This window comes from Xylocopa sonorina, chromosome 9 (genome assembly GCF_050948175.1).
Source record: "Xylocopa sonorina isolate GNS202 chromosome 9, iyXylSono1_principal, whole genome shotgun sequence".
NCBI classification, from domain to species: Eukaryota; Metazoa; Arthropoda; class Insecta; order Hymenoptera; family Apidae; genus Xylocopa; species Xylocopa sonorina.
This window is the reverse complement of record NC_135201.1, coordinates 4900450-4919083: the sequence shown is the minus strand read 5'-3', so window position 1 is coordinate 4919083 and position 18634 is coordinate 4900450. Positions and strand designations below refer to the sequence as shown.

The 18634-nt window shown below is 40.7% G+C and overlaps 3 protein-coding genes across 4 annotated transcripts in view; 2 read left to right on the top strand and 1 right to left on the bottom strand.

Moving 5' to 3' along the window:
- Positions 1 to 1621: 1621 nt before the first annotated feature.
- On the top strand, positions 1622 to 2922 carry LOC143426787 (mitochondrial coenzyme A diphosphatase NUDT8). Its single transcript, XM_076900422.1, has 2 exons — positions 1622 to 1831; positions 2176 to 2922. Exons 1-2 carry the CDS (start codon positions 1787 to 1789, stop codon positions 2872 to 2874), a joined length of 744 nt encoding a protein of 247 aa, XP_076756537.1. The 5' UTR covers positions 1622 to 1786; the 3' UTR covers positions 2875 to 2922.
- A 141-nt stretch (positions 2923 to 3063) lies between these two features.
- Positions 3064 to 5110, top strand: LOC143426786 (peptidyl-prolyl cis-trans isomerase sig-7). The gene is made up of 4 exons (XM_076900420.1): positions 3064 to 3255; positions 3366 to 3856; positions 3931 to 4172; positions 4252 to 5110. The coding sequence occupies exons 1-4, from the start codon at positions 3186 to 3188 to the stop codon at positions 4997 to 4999; spliced, it is 1551 nt and encodes a 516-aa protein (XP_076756535.1). The 5' UTR covers positions 3064 to 3185; the 3' UTR covers positions 5000 to 5110.
- A 2847-nt stretch (positions 5111 to 7957) lies between these two features.
- Positions 7958 to 18634, bottom strand: part of LOC143426942 (uncharacterized) — an 18202-nt gene continuing 7525 nt past the window's right edge. The window contains exons 1-4 of one of the 2 annotated variants that reach the window (XM_076900695.1): positions 14740 to 14885; positions 9717 to 9883; positions 9426 to 9621; positions 7958 to 8245 (exon numbers count right to left, since the gene is read on the bottom strand). In XM_076900695.1, coding sequence (XP_076756810.1) covers positions 8181 to 8245; positions 9426 to 9621; positions 9717 to 9863 — 408 coding nt within the window. In that variant the 5' untranslated portion in view covers positions 9864 to 9883; positions 14740 to 14885 and the 3' untranslated portion in view covers positions 7958 to 8180. Of the gene's footprint in view, positions 8246 to 9425; positions 9622 to 9716; positions 9884 to 14739; positions 14886 to 18634 lie in introns of those variants that run through there. The other variant, XM_076900694.1, reaches the window with a different exon arrangement.

Sequence of the window (18634 nt, the reverse complement as noted above, 5' to 3'; positions counted from 1 at the left end):
AACTTATTCTTAAATTTCGAACTCGTCTGCAGATCCGCGGTGCGCAGAAAATTAAATGCCTCGTTTCACCTGAAATTTTTTTTACCCGAGATTATTGACGAACAAAGCGTAAAATTGTATGTAGTTAAGATCTATCGATAACATTTGTAATTATGTTATACTACCTGATAAATTATCGAATGATAATCGTTAGTTTTTTTTTTAATTCTCTTTTGCAGATGTACTTTTACAGCCGATACGTATCTCGGATAAGACCACTGAACACCTGAGAGTTTGTTATCTGAGTTCAGTACAACTCATTCGAGAGTGACACGCGATTATAGGTTTCACGCAATGCAATCTAAATTAACTGTAATAAATAAATGATTGGGATTATTATGAAGCGATCTTCCTTTCCTCTGTACCGCCAGCATGAACGCCTTGAGAAGGTGATAGAAGTCGTTATTACTCAATGGTTCATCGGTTCATTCGTTGCGTCAGAGTGTCAATTAACGTTAACGATCATTTATTATTGCACAGCGATACATGTACAATTGCCACTCGTGTAACACTTAAAAATGTACGATCCTCGCGTGTGAAGTTTCTCAAGTTGCATTGGGGTACTAAAAACTAGCTACGAAAACGTTTTAAACGTATGCGGGACGATTCATAATGCATTAGTGTTTTAATGCGTTGTGATTCAAATGTATACAAACGTATTCCATCCTTGGGGCAAAGACACTGCTAATCGCATCCAAGGATCTATTCGTCGCGACACGATACAAATTATAGAAGCTGAAAGCGTAAAGATTTTCGTGACCGTCGAAATCCAGAAAACGAAGCTTCCAGAATACCTTCGAGATTTAGTTCGTAATCCTTCTGATCGGTGTCACGGTCGAACGGTAAATTGGTCATCGTGAAAGTTACAAGCCCTAGGAATCGTTTTTTACGTTGCTGACAAATATAGGGTCCTGTTTGTATACACGTGAGAAACGGCGATGTTTGATTTGTCTGGTATTTAGAAGGTGACTCGAGCCAAACCAAATGTTTTCAATGTTTCGGTTATAAATAGAGAATGATGTATGAACTAACAGTCAAATATCGAATAGGGATTAATACCTCATAACGTAAGAATCTCCTACTAGAATGGCAGATTGTTGTTCCGTTGTGTAAGTATAGCTCGAATTAATGCTAATTTGGCCAGCAAGTAGGCGTCCTCCTGCGTTGTCCTTATCATTACGTAACGCATCGTACCAATTGTGAGAGGTAATATTTAATGTTTACCTGTTCTATGTGATTTTCAGAAATCTCCTGTGATTCTATTGTACACACGGATAAGAAATAATAATGCTGTCTGTAACGAGTAAAGAGTAAATATGTGCATAAGCATGATTCAGTGGATATTTTAATTATTGATACCCCTTTAGGAATTATGGATATTACGAACGATTAAACGACCTGTTTGTAATTGATAAGGAAAAAACGTTTTCCAGGTTATAAGTTTAACATATCAGAAGTAAAATGACATCACTATCGTGATAAGATAATATAAACAAGCCTTGGAAATGACGTACGACCAATACATCGATATCACGAGATTTAAAAAAAGGAAGAATTATACAAAGTCGATTGATCAGACATCTAGCAGCTGTACGGAACATTATTATTAGGTAGACATATTGCAAAGGATTGCTTATTAGTTGAGCGTCAAAAGTAACGTTTTAAATATAACATATTTCTAGCGGACAGCTCTCTCGTTTTTCACCACCGTCACGTAACACGGATTTCTGGAATACCACTTACACCGATGAAACTCTGCTCCTTTTCTTCACGCTGTTTACAGCGTCATTTTGTAAGTATTTTCCTTTCTTCTAAAAAATCGTCATAAACTCGCGTACTTTCATTCCTCTGTACCAGATGACGCTCCTCTCGCTTGTGTCCATTCATTTATTTTCAAATTATGGAGGCAAACACGAGAGCCGGAAACATCAACTGAAAATATACAAAATTTTACTAACTCTTTATCCTAAATTTAAAAGGCATGTCGAAGCTTTGAGCTGTTAACATTCTAAAGTTATGTTCAATCAACCACTATTGGCATGCAACAGACGAAAACGATTGAAATATCCGCGTTTCGACACCCTTGAATGTTATCGCAATATCGCAATAAAGAAATGTTTTTTCTTTACAAAAAAGTCGACGGAATCGCAGAGGGGCTTAAACGCTGTCTGCCTCGAACAACTGAGGCCGGAAGTGGTGCTTAGCGAGAAGAATCGGAAGTCCTTCATTGAGAAATTCGGGGCTTCGAAACCACCGCAGATAAATGACAATGTGAATAACTTAGCCGCCGTTCTAGTGCCATTATGTCTACACCAAGGCGAGTTAGGTTTCTTGTACACTCTGAGGTCAACGAAAGTAACGTCGCATCGCGGGCAAACCTCGTTTCCTGGCGGAATGTACGACAAGGAAGATCGTAATCTCGAAGAAACCGCGTTGCGTGAAACTTGGGAAGAGTTGAAAATTCCAAGGGAGAAAATCGATGTCTGGACCTCTGGTAACATGATCGACAAGAGGAACGTGAAAGTTTTACCTGTTTTCGGGTACATCGGCGAAGTTAATCCAGAGGAGTTACAAATCAACACGGACGAAGTGGAAGAGCCATTTTTCCTTAGTCTAAGGAACCTTTGCGATCCTTCATTGTGCAGATTCACTCAGTTTCGCGATAACTACATTTTGCCAGTATATTTAGGCGGGAAATACCGCGTGTGGGGTTTCACTGCAGCCATAACACACTTTGTCTTAAGTGCCCTTGTACCTGATCTTTATAAGCACAAACTCTTTTATTTGAAACCGATCTTGTCGGATAAAAAGGATAAGAGTATTCGTCAATCGTGAGATCATAATATTAGTTTGATTTGTATTTTTCTTTCGTTTTGTACCTACCCGTGTACATGTTGATGTTGATATAAAATGTTGGAAAGATTGTATCGCTTTTTTTCTCAAAAACATGCTGAATGCTTTGCAACATTCCGTTCTTCAAACGGTTTTCCCCCAAGTTTAAGCGCCACGTAGCTGCAACATAGAGAATCTCTTTACTCACGATTACGAGTATGGCTTCATGGCGTTCAATAAGAGGTTTTAAGTATTATGTAAACAATAAACGAGAATGAAATTAGCTCTCGTATGCGTAAGGAAATTATAATAAAATGGCGGTTGTAGTTGAAACTACCTTAGGAGATTTTACTGTCGACTTGTACACCGATGAACGACCACAAAGTAAGTGTCAAGCGAGGATAGGTTAAGTTTACTGCCATATGAATTAACAGGGAACTCTTATCGTCGCTAATAACATTAACGCAGCGTAACATTCGTATGATATTTTACAGCATGTCGCAATTTTTTGAAATTATGCAAAATGAAATACTACAACTGGAATTTGTTCCACTCTGTTCAGAGCAATTTCATTGCTCAAACCGGAGATCCTACCGGTACTGGGAAAGGCGGAGAAAGCGTCTATGGTATAGTGTTAGGTGAAAAAGCAAGATATTACGAAGCAGAACAAATGCCAAAAATAAAACACGATAGAAGCGGTTTATTGTCTATGGTTAATTGCGGCAATAACATGTTAGGATCACAATTCTTTATTACACTTGCTCCTGAACTGCAATCATTAGATGGTCAGCATTGTGTATTCGGCGAAATTACAGAAGGTCTTGAGATCATTTTTAAATTTAACGAAACTATCTGCGACGGTGACCACAGACCTTATCAAGACATACGTATTTCACATACTGTCATACTGGAAGATCCTTTCGAGGATCCAGAAGGTTTCATTGTACCTGATCAAAGTCCACCACCTACGAGAGAAGCTTTGATGGTATTACAATATTTTTATTTTGTAATTTTAAGATTTGTTAATGTTTCCACTGTACTAAATAAATACATTTATAGAGCGATAGAATCGGAGCTGATGAAGTAATAGATGATACAGCTGGCATGACAATCGAGGAAATTACAGAAATGCAAAAAGAGAAGGAAGCTAAGGCAAGAGCCACGATATTGGAAATTGTGGGTGATATTCCAGATGCGGAGATGGCTCCTCCTGAAAATGTCCTTTTTGTTTGTAAATTAAATCCTGTTACAACTGACGACGATCTCGAAATTATTTTCAGCAGATTTGGGAAAATTATTGGGTATATATAATTTTTCCATCTTATCGATAAACATTATTATCGTTAATATAACTTGATTAAAAGTGATTCTTCTTTCCAGTTGTGAAGTTATCAGAGATCGACAAACCGGGGATTCGCTGCAATATGCGTTTATAGAATTTGGCGACCGTAAAAGTTGCGAAGAAGCATATTTTAAAATGGACAACGTGTTGATCGATGATCGTCGTATACACGTAGACTTCTCGCAATCGGTGGCCAAAATGAGATGGAAAGGTAAGGGTAAGGGCATACAATATTTTGATGATAAAGGTGATGAGCTGGATAATGAAAGTCGCGAGAGAAGTACAAGATACAAGAAAAGAGACGAACCTAAGAGTAACAATGACGCGAAGGGTCGAAGAGAGTACGATAAACGATATAAGGAGGAAGTATTGGAACACAGAAAACATGAGCGCAGAAAGGATCCCACCAGGGGTGATTCAGAATACTCGCACAATGGGGAGAAGTACATGGAAAGGGAGAAATATAAGGAAGAAAGGTATCACGATGCTTCACGTGAAAGGTACGAGTACGATCCTAGACGAAAGAAAGAAAGAAATCGGAGAAGTAGAGATAGAAGTAGAGACAGAGATCGAAGCAAAAGGGAGAGTAATAGAGCGCATAAACAGAAACGAAGGTACGATGATGAGAAGAAACGTTTAGAAAAGAACGATGTTAGTTCCGGTAGCGAAGAGTCGAGACACGAGAAGCATAAAGAGAAACATTCGAATCACAAGAAAAAGCGCAACAGAGATCGATCTATGGAGAGACACGAGAAAACAGAGAAACACAAGCAAAAAAGAAGATGATGTAAATATTTGTTCATCTACCTATGATTCCGCATGTTCTATGCATATGATATGCATATAAAAGTACATATACACACGGTGAATATCTGTTTTGTAACATTGAATAAGTGATAAAACAACTTTTATCAAGTAAACATTTTCATTTTCTATCTAAATAAAATTCATTGCTTTACCTATTCAACAGTCGGTTAATGGCAACACGCAGATTACCTTAAGCGTATTTCGTATAATCTAGTAGTGAATGATATGGATTAAAAGAAGATGTTACCATCGACGAGATACACGGACGTCTATATACCTTGTCGGTAATATTACCAACGAAACTGTTGCCTTAACTATGGTAACGGAAGTAGAAACGCGTAGATGGCGATACATTTAATGGTGATGTGATTATTTAAGTGTGGTTTGCTTAAAATTCTCCTGTCAACCGTGATCTATCTGGAATGTAACTTCGTTTATCATTTAACGTATCATTGTGAATGGGAATTGAGTGGACTTAAGGGAACTGCAACTGCTGGCTGCTGGTGGTAAGAGTTTTCTTTGACAATTACAGTACCACGCACGATTTGAGGTTATATCGATGTCAAATACTTTGCATAGATTTCTCGTAACGGTTCTAAAAATATATCAATAAAACGCCGTAATTGTATAAATAGATCGTCAGACATTTATCATCGAAGCTGAACGCAATGATAACATTAATCGGTGCTGATATCTTGCTCTTTATCTACATATCACTGACCACGTGGTCTTTTGCACGGCTACTTCGCAGCAGACACGCGTCACGAGATATCAGAATTCTGATTTGACGTTGTGCAATGATCGCAATCGCGTGTGTTTCTCTATTCTGAAAAATTCAATGGGAGAATAGAATCCAGGATAAAGAGCCGCCCACGCGTAGCATCGCGAATCGAGATTCGTTTGTTCTCTCGTGCCGTTTATTTTTGAAGGATCTCAGAGATGTTCTGGTTGTTTCGAAGTAACAGGGCCGATGGATTCACGGGTGCGTATTGCTCGCACGGTTACACGTTTATTGTTCGCTATCGTTGTGTTACATTGCCGTTAATCGGTGGCGACGATGATTCGATGACATTTTACGATGCTTCGAAAGCCTCGCGCAGCACACGGGACAAGGATATTGTGTTAGAACTCGGTTTTAATTTCGGGTCGAACAGGTTGTAATTACAGCGATGCGTTCGTGTAACAGGAGTTTTAATTTCACGACGAAATGATTCACGACAGAATTGCCGTAAGTGCACACAGCAAAAAATGTATTTTCAAACAATAAACAATAAAAATAAACTTCGTAAAAAATGATCCATAGTATTCTAATCGCGTACAAAACAGTTTTGCGTAAACGACGATGCGTTTTTGGGATTAGGGGGTTGCTAAATAAAAAAAAAAAAAAACAGAAAAGGTGACAAATTTCACTGGGGTTAAATAAATAAAGTCAGCTCGTTCCTTTCTACGAAACGATTATAAATAATTTACCGAAGGGTGCAGACGGCCACTCTTTCCCTGTCTCTGTTACTTCTTTCTCGACGACGTTGTCGTCGAAGTTTTTCCTCCACCTCTATATTTCTACCCTAATACCATCGTCCTCGTGACACGCTTAACAGTCGCAGGATGGGATAGAGATTATGCAGCGGTTCAATCCCTCGAAAAGGCATGCGATTAGGAAAATAGTCGTGATCAACTTCTAGCAACGTTTACATTCTATTTCTCTGCCAGTATGTTGTATATATAGCTTGTTACTTACATAAAGAGACAATCATCGTAACAAATAAGATCCATCTTTTCATATATGCCTAATTGTACGCGCTGCGAGAATTTTTTTCTTTTCATTTATTATTACCGTTACTACTAATGGTTTATCGTTTCCTTTTAGAAGACAGTTTCGAGAATATCGGAGCCTCGGCCCTTGCACCCTTCTCACTTAAAACTAACGAATAAATACCTATTCGCCATATCGATTTCCTATCGATGGCTCGTCGAGGACACTCCACTCTCCAGAAGCTTGTGTGTTCTTTTTTACACTTTCTGTTCCCTGTCTGTTTGTCCGCTGGGATACGTTCGTCATCCTCGAGCCGATTATTCTGTGTAATCTGTAGCGCTAATAATTACATGAAAAAAAAAAGAAAAAAAAAAGAAACGTAACTGATCATCTGGAGATGTTCCGTAGAGGTCGCGTGTTTATTGCGTTCTCGTCCAATCGCGCGCGACGAGACGTTCGCTTGGCCGCGAATGCAGTGTCCTCGATTTAATGAAATGATACTGTTCAATACTACGAGCGAAACGCGTGCATTCGCATCGCCTGTATGTCACTTCGGTGATCGAGATTCGTCCCGAGCCAGTCGGAACGAAAACTCTCTCGTCTGTTTCTCCTACGAGTTTAAAGTAGAACCTACGCAAAAAGCTCTTTCGCGACTCTGAAACGGAAACAATTTACGACGCTCAATCTCTTGCAAGAAATAGAGAGAGTGAGTGAGAGAGAGAGAGATAGAGAGAGAGAAAAATAGTTCGTATCGATCTTAAGATAACAACCGTTCATCTTCGTCCTGCAAGACCACTCGCAATTGCTCGAGACATACGTACATGTACATTTGCGACTACTTCCTAGTATCGAAAACGATAGACGCACGATCGAGGGATACGATCTTAGTGCGCGCGTCGTGAACGATACAGCTCTAGAGGAACACGACTTCCGCCCTCCGTTTCCACTTGTTGTCCCTCGTCCTTTCCTCGCAAGCGACACGAACAAGTTACGCATCGCGTGCTTCGAGGCGTACAAACGGTTTTCTCTCGTTTCGTTTTCTTTTTTTGTTTTTCTTTCGATGTTTCGTAGGTGTCGCGTGGTAGAACGTAACCTGGGACAGGAAGCTCGTTGGATCGACCTCGAACGGTCGTGAAATCGGGATCGTTTTCAGGGGGCGAGGGATGGGGTAGGTAGCTGTCGAATAGCGAGATTGAAAAATTCGTAAATTGCGTTTTAAAACAGTGGCCCTCGTTGCGATGCACCGGTGCGTCGCGAGTTCCCTTCGTGGGTTGCCTGTTCCGTTCCTTCCTGTCTGCACGTGGGTGTTTCGCGTCGTTGACTCGTGGCTGAGGGTGCACCGCGCAAGAGGCTCGACCATTCTCGACGATGACCGCCGGCCGTGAACGTGTTTCTCGTCTACCGCCTTTACTTGTGCAACTGCCGCTTGCGTCCCATGTTGCAGATCTTGAAGTGGCACAACGCGCTCATATCTAAACAGTTTAAAATCGTGCTGGTGAGTGATCTGCTCGTGCGTGGCGAGGAATCGCCTCGCGACGCGACTCGACGGGAACGAGAGAAAAAGGAACAGGGAAAAAAAGGAGACGAAGCGGCGGAGGGACGAAAATGGCGTCGCGGCTTATCGAAGACGTTCATCTGGCGCCGATTATTAATGAAACGGATCCGTTCCAATCGTGCTCGATCTCGGGCTTGTTTTTCAACAGAAAGAATCGACGCTCCTGACGTCACGTGAATCAAAAGTCAATTGGCGCAATCGATTGGTTTACAATCCCCCTCCCCCTTCACGACCCCCCCTCGCCGCAGCGTTTCTTTTGTTCGCTCGTCAAATTTCCCGCCCCTGAGAACGGATCGTTTAAACCGCGACAATCGAGCAAACTGTAAACATTGCAACTGCGAACGTGGTCTCTTTTCTATTGTTCGCGTTTATTTTATTATTAAACGATAGAAAAACATAGACATCTTCAAAGATTATTATTGCTTTATACTTGCAATTTCGTTTCCAGCGACTGATACAATTGAAATAAAATAGAAGTTCGATCAGTTCACGAATAAGGACGCGCACGTCTCGTGAATCCTGACGAGAAGGCTTGTCGACAAACAAAGCACGTACATCATCAGCATTAGATATATTCCTCGCTTAATCGTGGAAGAGGAAATGACGAGGATACACCTTCGAAAGTTCGTAAGAACGAGCTTCGAATTCGCGGTGTTCTCAGAAAGTCGTACGAGTCTCTCCTCAGAGATTCCCCCGCGTTTCTCGAGTCCGTCCGCGTGCCATCGTAGGCGAGAGCTAAGCCGATCGGGAAGTGGCCGCTAATGCCACCTTCTCCCATGGGGTGCGCGATTAAAAGAGAGTCGAGGCCCACGTATTACTATAAGATTATCTCCAGAAATAGACGTTTGGCTTCCTCTTCTCCTCCGTTGCCCTCTTAACCCACATACATCGGTCAAATGCCCGATCGCTTTCGAACGTCGCTGCAAAATGCATCCTCTGCACCGTCACACAATCTTTCATGACAGTATACACATTACAACGCGTCAAAAACTTAACGCGATTTGAGAAATTAATTAGAACGTTGAGCAAAGATCTTTTTTTTTTTAAGGAAGTGCGGAGAAATACTGCGTTACTGACGCTACCCAGATAATACTTACAACTTATCGCGGTACGCTTTCCGGAACGTTGAGTGGGACTGACGACCGCGTTAGGCGTTGGTAGTTGTTCCGATTCTGGCTTCTGCCTCGCACGCAGCATCGAGTGGATCACCATTTCCATGTCGTCCAACTCCTTCTTCCGTTCTGCCATGTCCTCCTGCTCTTCTATCACTTGATCCAGCTTCTTCAGTAGTAACTGTGGACAGACGAACGTGGTACGCGTGAGTCCCGTGAGTGGCGCGACGAACGGTGTGCAGTTCGAAGTGAAGTGAACGCGTGTGCAAGTCTTACCAGATTCTCAGCGTTCTTGATGTAGAAGAGTTCTGATGGAATTGGCTCTGGTTCTGCGACGACGGAATACTTGTCGCTGGAGAGGCAGGACAACAACAGTGCCAGCAGACACAAGCCCGTCCGTTTCGTACTGGACCTTCCCGTCATTCCCTTGATCCTCTTTATCGCTGCAAAGAGTAAGGATCGTGGTTAGCGGGGAGATTGCTCGAGGAAAGAGCCGTGGATCTTCGATATCTATCGTCGAAACGGTAAAAAAATAAAGGACGCCAAGGGAGTTGGGTGTGTATACGTTGTAGGCGTAGAGTCGATCGTGATACGAAGCTACCCTTCTTCGGTGGATCGTTCCATTTAACGATCCTGCTTCCATTTTTGTAAGGCGACAAATTAAATGGTGGTCGAGTCTACTTTTGGTTAGTCTTTTGTTACCAAAATAGCTAAGATAAAAATACTAAATGGTCTAGTAAAAATAGTGTAATAAAGAAAAATTGATGCGTCCCTAGTTCCACCTTGCGTAATTGCTCGGTTAGAATGTTAGAGACTTCTTGTGTCGTTTAGATATTGATGTTGGGATACTAAATTGGATTGGCTGAACTGATATTTGGATAGTTTAATATTGTTTAGTGCAATACTTAGTTTTAATATTGGTTGTTCTATATTTTCGCAAATTTATTTTTGCTAAAAACGGGAAGCAGCCACGAGCCAATCAGCTTGCTACCTCTCATTTGGTTTGAAGGTGGTAGCTATCCGGTACTAGGGGTAGGACCTCGGAAGAATCAGTTAGGGCAACGCTTGGGGCATATTAATTAGGCCTATTGAGTTTTTAAGGGCACGTCATTAACTATCGAGTTAATACACTAGAGTTGCGAGTCGTTACAAATTACAAAATAACCTTTAAGCCTCTAATCCCTGTACTTAGAAAAATTCAAGTGATAAGGAAAAAGGTAAGTAATATTTAGAAGTTCCCAAAAATAGCTAGTTAATTGTGTCCGTACCATAAGTTTGGTTCTGTAATTAGGAAGGCGACCATTTTCACGATGCGACAAATATATATACAAGTGTTCCAGACAATTTCCTTCTTTCTCAATTTGTTCTTCTATTTAAAAGTCCGAAGGAGCGACTTAGAGATCAGAGCAGTTAACCAAAATAAAAAAGTTAATTGTGAGAAAAGTCTCGAAAGTTTCGTTGTAGCCACCCTTTCTTGTTTTTTCTTTTTTTTCGAACGAGGAACAGACTGATCTGAGCTCGCACGGGCGTAACAACGTTAAGATGAATCGAAGGAACTCTCTTCTCTATTCGCCACGCATCCATCATTCGTTCGAGTCGGGTGTACTCGTCTAGAAACGAAACTGCGACGGACGACGCTGCGCGTGGCCGACAAAATTCGGCGAGAATTGTATGATTGACGCGTTTCAAGGAGAACAGAAGCTGGTGGGCTGCAAGGGGCTGGAAACTGTGGAAGAAAAACGGGAGGCGTCGAAATACGGAGCAGCTGATCTCGATCCGCGTGGGTGTTTATACTCGATTCGAATAAGCCATTAAATGGCGATTTATATCCAGCAGCGATCCCTCTGTCCCTCGGTTTTTCTTCGAGAACCCCAACCGTTTCTTCTGCTGATCCGTGCCGCTAAGCTTCCCCTTAAATGCTCCGGCGAAATCATAATTATATTTTAAAAGAGTTTCCCGCCATCGATACCAGTGGAAGTGATTGAAATTCATTTGATATTTCTGTACCCGAATGTCAGACCAACTTAAGACCATTTCGATCACTTCTCAATGGAATTGAAGAAGAACAGCTGTTACAGATTTTAGTAACGAAAAGTGAAGAGGATTTAGTAAGGTTTGCTAAACGATACTAAACATAATGGACTGCTTCTGGTCTTTTATTTACCATCCTATACAAAGAGAAGAAAGAAGAACTTAAGATGAACTGAAATAATTCGATTTCAAAGAAAGAGTTGGACTCGATACGAAATCGATATATTAGTATAGTAGTTACATGCTATACAAAGCGTTCAATTTGCAATTAATACAACGTACGCGTAAGAATTTTAAAATAAAAATGACGATCCCAATATGTGCTAATGCATTTGCTTCAGGATTAATTATTAAACGTATTGGAAATTGAGACATCCTGGCAGTTAAACAATTAAATCTTCTCGCAAACGCACGAGCGAAATATCTGAGCAGAGGGGAATACATCAAGCAGCCAACAAAACGGTGCAACCCGACACAATGCATCGATTCGAGCGCGGCGACATCCAACTTGTTGCATCCCCGGGATCTTAAGCCAAACTGCAGGGGCTCTGTCGCGCGAGATAGGACAAGTGCATCGATTTTCCAGTTAGCCTCCTCGCAGCGCTCACCTTCGCCTCCGCCTTAGCATTAAACTCTACCGTGGATCACGGAGAACGGAGAGAGGGATGCGACGCGTCACGAGAAAAACGGGTGTGCAGAGATCCTCGTTCACCGATGCGAACCTCAATAGGATCCGTAATTGTTCAAAGGGAACCGTGGCATTTGGGCACGTCCACGGAATTCTATCGCATTTAGCCGCGTTTAATAACCCTCTACGGTGGTTCTGCTCATGCGCGGACCCAAACAAATTGTATTGCCACGGAAAATGCCAAGACACATATCTCAGCTGATCAAACGGAGGTACGATGCGCCATTCTAGCGATAATACCGAACAGAGTCCGTTTCGCGTTAATTAGTACCGTTCTAGATTCGCAGGATCACGAATACACACCACCTTTCTTTGTACTTGGTTGTTATATAGTTCTTAGTTTCATAAACTGTGTTTCATTGACATTGGTGGTCTCTCAAAGGATCACCAAGTGGTCCATGAAAAATTACGAAAGAGACGTGGAGGAATGCTGACTGTTTTATTGTTAAATATTGGAATACGTTTGTTTTATAGATGTGCGTTGCATGACCAACCCTGTGGCAACATCAATGTCTCTGCCTCTTTAAGAGTTTATGGGCGGAAGCTTTTCTTTGCAGATTCTTTGCGAGGCACTAATTAGCTTTGATATTTCTGATCAGTAATGAGCTGTCAAGCTTATAGATATTATGGTTATCTTTAAGACATTATACACCATTGCTAGTATATGCCATTTAGTGAAAATATGAAAATAATTAGAGGGTTGTATCTTAATTTATTTGACCTCAACTGTCTAAATGTTAGGTAGTTTTCGCCACAGCATTCAGATTACTGTGCTCATTTTAATTTGCGTTATCGTATTATGATTATTTAATTCAATTTGTTCTAGAGAAAACGAAAGGTATTCTTGCAGTCTATCGTTGCCAGAGAAAGGAACTATCGATTAGTATTTTGACTTCCTATCAACAAATCACAAGAATGCGTTTGAAAAGTTTTGTTAAAAAAAACTTGCTAAATATAACTAAAAAAAAAGAGAAATAATTAAACAGCACACGCTAAGTAAGCAATAATTGAAATTAGTTCGTGAAACTTAAAATTCGCGATATCTTGGACGTCTTCGTATATCAAGAGGTCCTTAGCACTTTCTTTCGACTCATTCCTTTCGTAATGAAATTCAATTGCACATAAGTGATTGCCAACGACAGTGATTGTCGCTAAATATAAATGTTACGCGTAATTCATTTTTCTCGAAGAGCACTCGAGTGTTTCTAGTAGAAGAAGACTAGCATTGCCTCGGTGCAGCTGTAAATACTGCGTTACTCCCAACTTCCGGTCAAATTAATTTCCATCGTCCTCCTCAAACAGGTTGCAAACTGCATTTGCAACCGGAACAGCTAATACCTTTCTACGCCTTTGATAAATCTCAGCCGATTTTTCATCCCAACAGAGAACCGCGCTTAAATGGAACTCCACCCCCTGAATTAAAAACTGACCCACATAGTTAGGCTAATTTAAACGAGGAACACGCTCGCGAACGTTTACATTCATTACAGTTTCGAGCTTGTTCTAGAGAGTAGATATATCCACATTTATTTCTAACCGATGAAACCACTCGACTACTCCATTTGAAGGCTATTTAAAAGCCGTCAAAGATAAATACCGATTACGCTCTGGCTATCTTGAAAGAATGATCGCCACCACGGCGGAAACTAAATAATCATTCTTCCTTCGTTCGCCCGTAAGAAAAAGAGAAAGGCATTGCGCATCGCACACACCGCTTTTGCGCTCGAACAATGAGCCCAGAGATCGTTTCTCGTTCGCCATTCACCGCGAAAAATTGCCAGCTAATAGCGCGATTGTTCGACGGGAGCCGATCGAGCGTGCGTCGCAATCAGCGCCTCGATTTCACCAGCCTCGAAGGCTAGAAAATTACCCCCAGTCTCGACTCACGATCGAATTCGCGCGCCTCCCCGCGGTGGTCGCAGTCCTCGTTGATTTAAATTAAATGCTTCGTGTGACTGACAAAATTTGGCTCGATCAGCTGATAAATAAGACGTTCGACTGTCGATCTGAGCGCGAACGATCACTCAAATCGCTTAAATATAGTTTCTGCGTCTTGAAATGAAACTATTGCTTTCGAAATCGCGAGATCAGCTCCACCAAGAGCACTCGTGATAACTTTAGCTTCGAAATAAAATTATTGCTTTCGAAATTGCGAGATCAACTTTTCCAAGAGCAACTCGCGATAGCAGGTTAGCAGGTTAAATAACTTTACCTTCGAAATGAAATTAGCGTTTTCGAAATCGCGAGATCAACTTCTACAAGGGTGACTCGCGATAACTTTGCCTTCAAAATGAAACTATCGCTTTCGAAATCGCCAAATCGACTTCTACAAGGATAACTCGCGATAACTTTGCCTTCGAAATGAAACTATCGCTTTCGAAATCGCGAGATCGACTTCTACAAGGGTAACTCGCGATAACTGTACCCTCGAAATGAAACCCACGCAACCAACGTAACATCGATACAACAGTCTCTTTCGTGGAATGAAATTTAAAAAGAGGCAAAGTCGAAGAGACTTGGAAAAAAGGAAGAAAATTTGTCTCGCTGGAGATTGTGAAACCGCGAACGGACGGATCCTACCTTGTTTGACTTCGAAACGCCCCACTCTGCGAGGACTTCTTCGGGGTACGTATGGGCAATCGAACGAGCGCTGGCGTTCGATGGTCACTGGCGATTATCTCCGTTATCACGATCGTCGGACGCGAGGATCTTGACGAGGTTTTCGGTAGGACGATGCGTGCCGGTAGAGTGAGCAGAGAGGGCTGTTGCACCCTCTATTATACCCCCAGCAGAATCCTCCACCACCCTCTGCCTAGCCGCACCTCCTCCTACCACCTGTAGGTCCGCACGAGGGTACCTTTCTGTTACGCCTACGTGCATATCATTCCTTCGCCTGCTCCTCTTTTCCCTCCCTTTCTTACTTCCCCCAATCCACCCTGCGAGAATCCTCCAAATGAGTTACACGTTGGTATTGTACTAATTACCACGCCAGGAATCTTTAAATGGTCGACATATTAGTCATGCGAGTGTAGAATTGTTTTGCGTTATTTTAATAATCGCGTGGGGTTGAAAACATTGCCCTGTAATTTAATTCAGTTAATATTTCAACTTTTCTTTATGCAGAAAAATTGGACAATTGGGTTTGTAATATTTTTGGATGATATTATTTATTTGTATGTTAAAGGAAATATTTTTGGGTAATTTATTACTAATTACCACGCCAGGAATCTTTAAATGGTCGACATATTAGTCATGCGGTTGTGAAATGGTTTTACGTTATTTTAATAATCGCGTGGGGTTGAAAACATTGCCCTGTAATTTAATTCAGTTAATATTTCAACTTTTCTTTATGCAAAAAAATTGGACAATTGGGTTTGTAATATTTTTGGATGATATTATTTATTTGTAATGTTAAAGGAAATATTTGTGGGTAATTTATTGTAATGATTAAAAATTCGATGTTTGTCGTTCCTATTGGAATATTGAATTAGAAGAGTTGATATGTTTGTTGTTGCGCATGATACGATTGAAAGCATTTGTCGATATGTAGGAAAATTTTGCAGCTTTGTAGAACATTTTCGCTAAGTGATTTAATCTGAAACGACATTTCCGAGGAATAATTAAGCGATGACTTACGTCCGCGTCATCCGCGCTCAAGTAAAGAACTTAAATAACGCGTTTGTGCGTCATCTATTGTCAATGTGCTTAATTACTCGCTTAATTGCTCAGTCGTATTTAGTAGGTATTTGCATTATGCGAAAGAGCAGGGAAATACTAACTGGAGATGCGATTTCCAAGTATTCTTTGTAGATTTGGTACCCATTTGAGGACTGAGACTGCCTGTAAATTCGTATATGTGTGTACAATGGACGACAAATTATTCTGAATAGGCCCAAATTTATTCTAGCGTTCTTTGAAGAACTGTAGAACTTAAAAAGCGTTCCACGATCAGAAAGGGTAGGAAAAATTGAGCAATGCTCGAGAGTTTCAATTTTCCTGATCGTTCTGAGAAAAGTAGAGAGCATGAAAACTTAAATCACACATGTCTCGATGTTTCTCGTTTCGTCGATTTCTTCGTTTACGATATCGTCTTGCAATTTCATTATTGCATGACAAGGAATTAAAGTTCCTCTCCAAGTCAGTGGAAACGACTGTTCTCGCTGGTCCTCCGCGTGTTTCTGATGCTTTTTTCGACTAAGTGGGTGTGGGAAGCTTTTTTTCTGAGAGGAAACCGACCATCGAACGGGAAGCTGGTGATTAAAAATTGATGAAAAGTCGCGTTCGTTAAATTGGATGCGATGGAAACGTCGCGCGTACCTTGATTTATCCGCAGCTCTGATTCGTATCGCTGCTTACGAGCAACACTTGATTAGCCCGTCCTTTGATTCGCCCATCGGTGGCAGAGTGTTTCCATTTTTGCTGTTTCTCCTTTTTTCAAAATACTAAAATACGAGCCCACCGCCAATCTTCTGAGGAAATTGCAATTTTACCAGGGCATGGTTTAATAAATATTTGTTAAGAAATGATCGTGCAAAAGGTGTGTGGTAATTCGTTTCTCAGAATGCTGCTATAAATATTTTTGCAATTGTATATTTAATAACCACTGCAGCCTTTGAAGCAGTCCCTTTATGCATCTACATCTGCCCTTTCTGGAAACGATCTCTGACATTTGTTTTTTAATAATGCATTTCCTTAACTTAATCCCATAATAAATTTTCTAAATAGATTTATAAGCAGATTTGTTAATTTCAATATGTAATGGAAATGTATACGTGTTAGCAATTTATGTTTACTCCATTCGTTTTGATTACAGCAAATACTCTTTTCAATGCACTCTATATATATACTGCTTTATTATCTTCTTTATGTTTTGATGATTTTGTCAAAAATTACTTATCGCTGATGCGGAGGCCACTGATGAATAAACAAGTGTTTTAAACCAGCTATAGATACTTTCATATGGAATATGTATAATTTATTAACATGTGATTAGTATGTATTATTAATACATATAGGAGTTATTAACGAGTATGTGTGTGATGTATATTTTTATAATTAAGATATTAAAACTTAGGTGATTGTAGTCTACATTTTAGGGGTTGTAATCAACTAATTAATTATTCTGATGAAAAAGATTCCCAGTTTAGCTAGTTAAAAACTGGCTTACAATTTACAATCAGACTACTGTGTTCATTATTATTTAATAATTCAAGCAACCAAATTATTCATTTCATCGTTTTTATGGCGTACAATCAACACTGCACATACGAAACTATTTCTGTTATATATCTAATGCAACTAACAATTTCTAACTTAAAAAAATACTAAAAATGTACTCAAAACTAGTATTCTAACACTTGCAGACAGTGGTGTGTATTTCCTCTAAAATGAATGACTATAAATTCATACAACACATGAGAAATAAAATTTCCCTTCGACTTCAGAGACATTAGAAACTGAAACTGTTCCATCAGTATACAACTTCTCAAATTGTGTCCCATACAAAATTTTGAGAGCGACGTAGAGAGCAACAAAACACTGTCCTCTCTATTATTAAAAAATTGAAAAACGTCTCTTTTATAAAAAATATGACATAAAAACATTTACTTCGTTTATCTAATATATCCATCATTCTAACTGTCATTCATTACAACTAAAACCTCAAACATACTCTAGTGTTCCCAAAAAAACGTTTAAACTCAAAAAAGCACTGCTCAACGAGAAAAGTTTGGGGATACACCGTACCAACTCCTGCTGCGCGCAAGTGGTATAGGGTCGACAATGATCAGACAGAAGCCACGCTCCCGAAAAATCAAACACTCGCTCGAGGCCTTAAAGCGAACGATCTCGACGCGGCTTCCGACGGTCCATCGAAGGAATAAACAGCGGCAGTTTGTCTCTGTCGCAGTTTGTTCTCATAGACCTCGAGCACGGTTTGGGGTGGAAAGTGAGAAACGTGGCGACGATCGAGAGTGGTTCGTCCATTCACTTGCCAGCCCAGATTTAAAGCGTTCTGCCCTGACCGCCCAGATTTTATTTGAAATTTACACTTTTAAAGTGGTAGAGTACGAGATGTCTGATAGTTGGCAGTTTTGGTGGAGACGTTTGCCACGAGATGTGTGGTAGTTGCCAGCCCAGATTTAAAGCGTTCTGCCCTGACCGCCTAGATTTTATTTGAAATCTACACTTGTAAAGTGGTAGAATATGAAATGTCTGATAGTTGGCAGTTTTGGTGGAGACGTTAGTCATGAGATGTGTGGCAGTTGACAGTTTTGGTGGAGACGTTTGCCACGAGATGTGTGGTAGTTAGCAGCTCAGATTTAAAGCGTTCTGCCCTGATCGCCTAGATTTTATTTGTGATTTACACTTGTAAAGAGGTAGAGTACGAGATGCTTGGTAGTTGGCAGTTTTGGTGGAGACGTTTGCCATGAGATGCGTGGTAGTTGGCAGTGAATGGGTTAATCGTTGGCTCGCA

Bases quoted from the DNA above. Each gene is read 5' to 3' on its own strand.
- LOC143426787 (XM_076900422.1), top strand. From the start codon at position 1,787: ATGAAACTCTGCTCCTTTTCTTCACGCTGTTTACAGCGTCATTTT. The intron at 1,832-2,175 runs GTAAGTATTTTC...TTTACAAAAAAG, and splicing joins GCTGTTTACAGCGTCATTTT to TCGACGGAATCGCAGAGGGG.
- LOC143426786 (XM_076900420.1), top strand. From the start codon at position 3,186: ATGGCGGTTGTAGTTGAAACTACCTTAGGAGATTTTACTGTCGACTTG. The intron at 3,256-3,365 runs GTAAGTGTCAAG...GATATTTTACAG, and splicing joins CACCGATGAACGACCACAAA to CATGTCGCAATTTTTTGAAA. The intron at 3,857-3,930 runs GTATTACAATAT...ATACATTTATAG, and splicing joins CTACGAGAGAAGCTTTGATG to AGCGATAGAATCGGAGCTGA.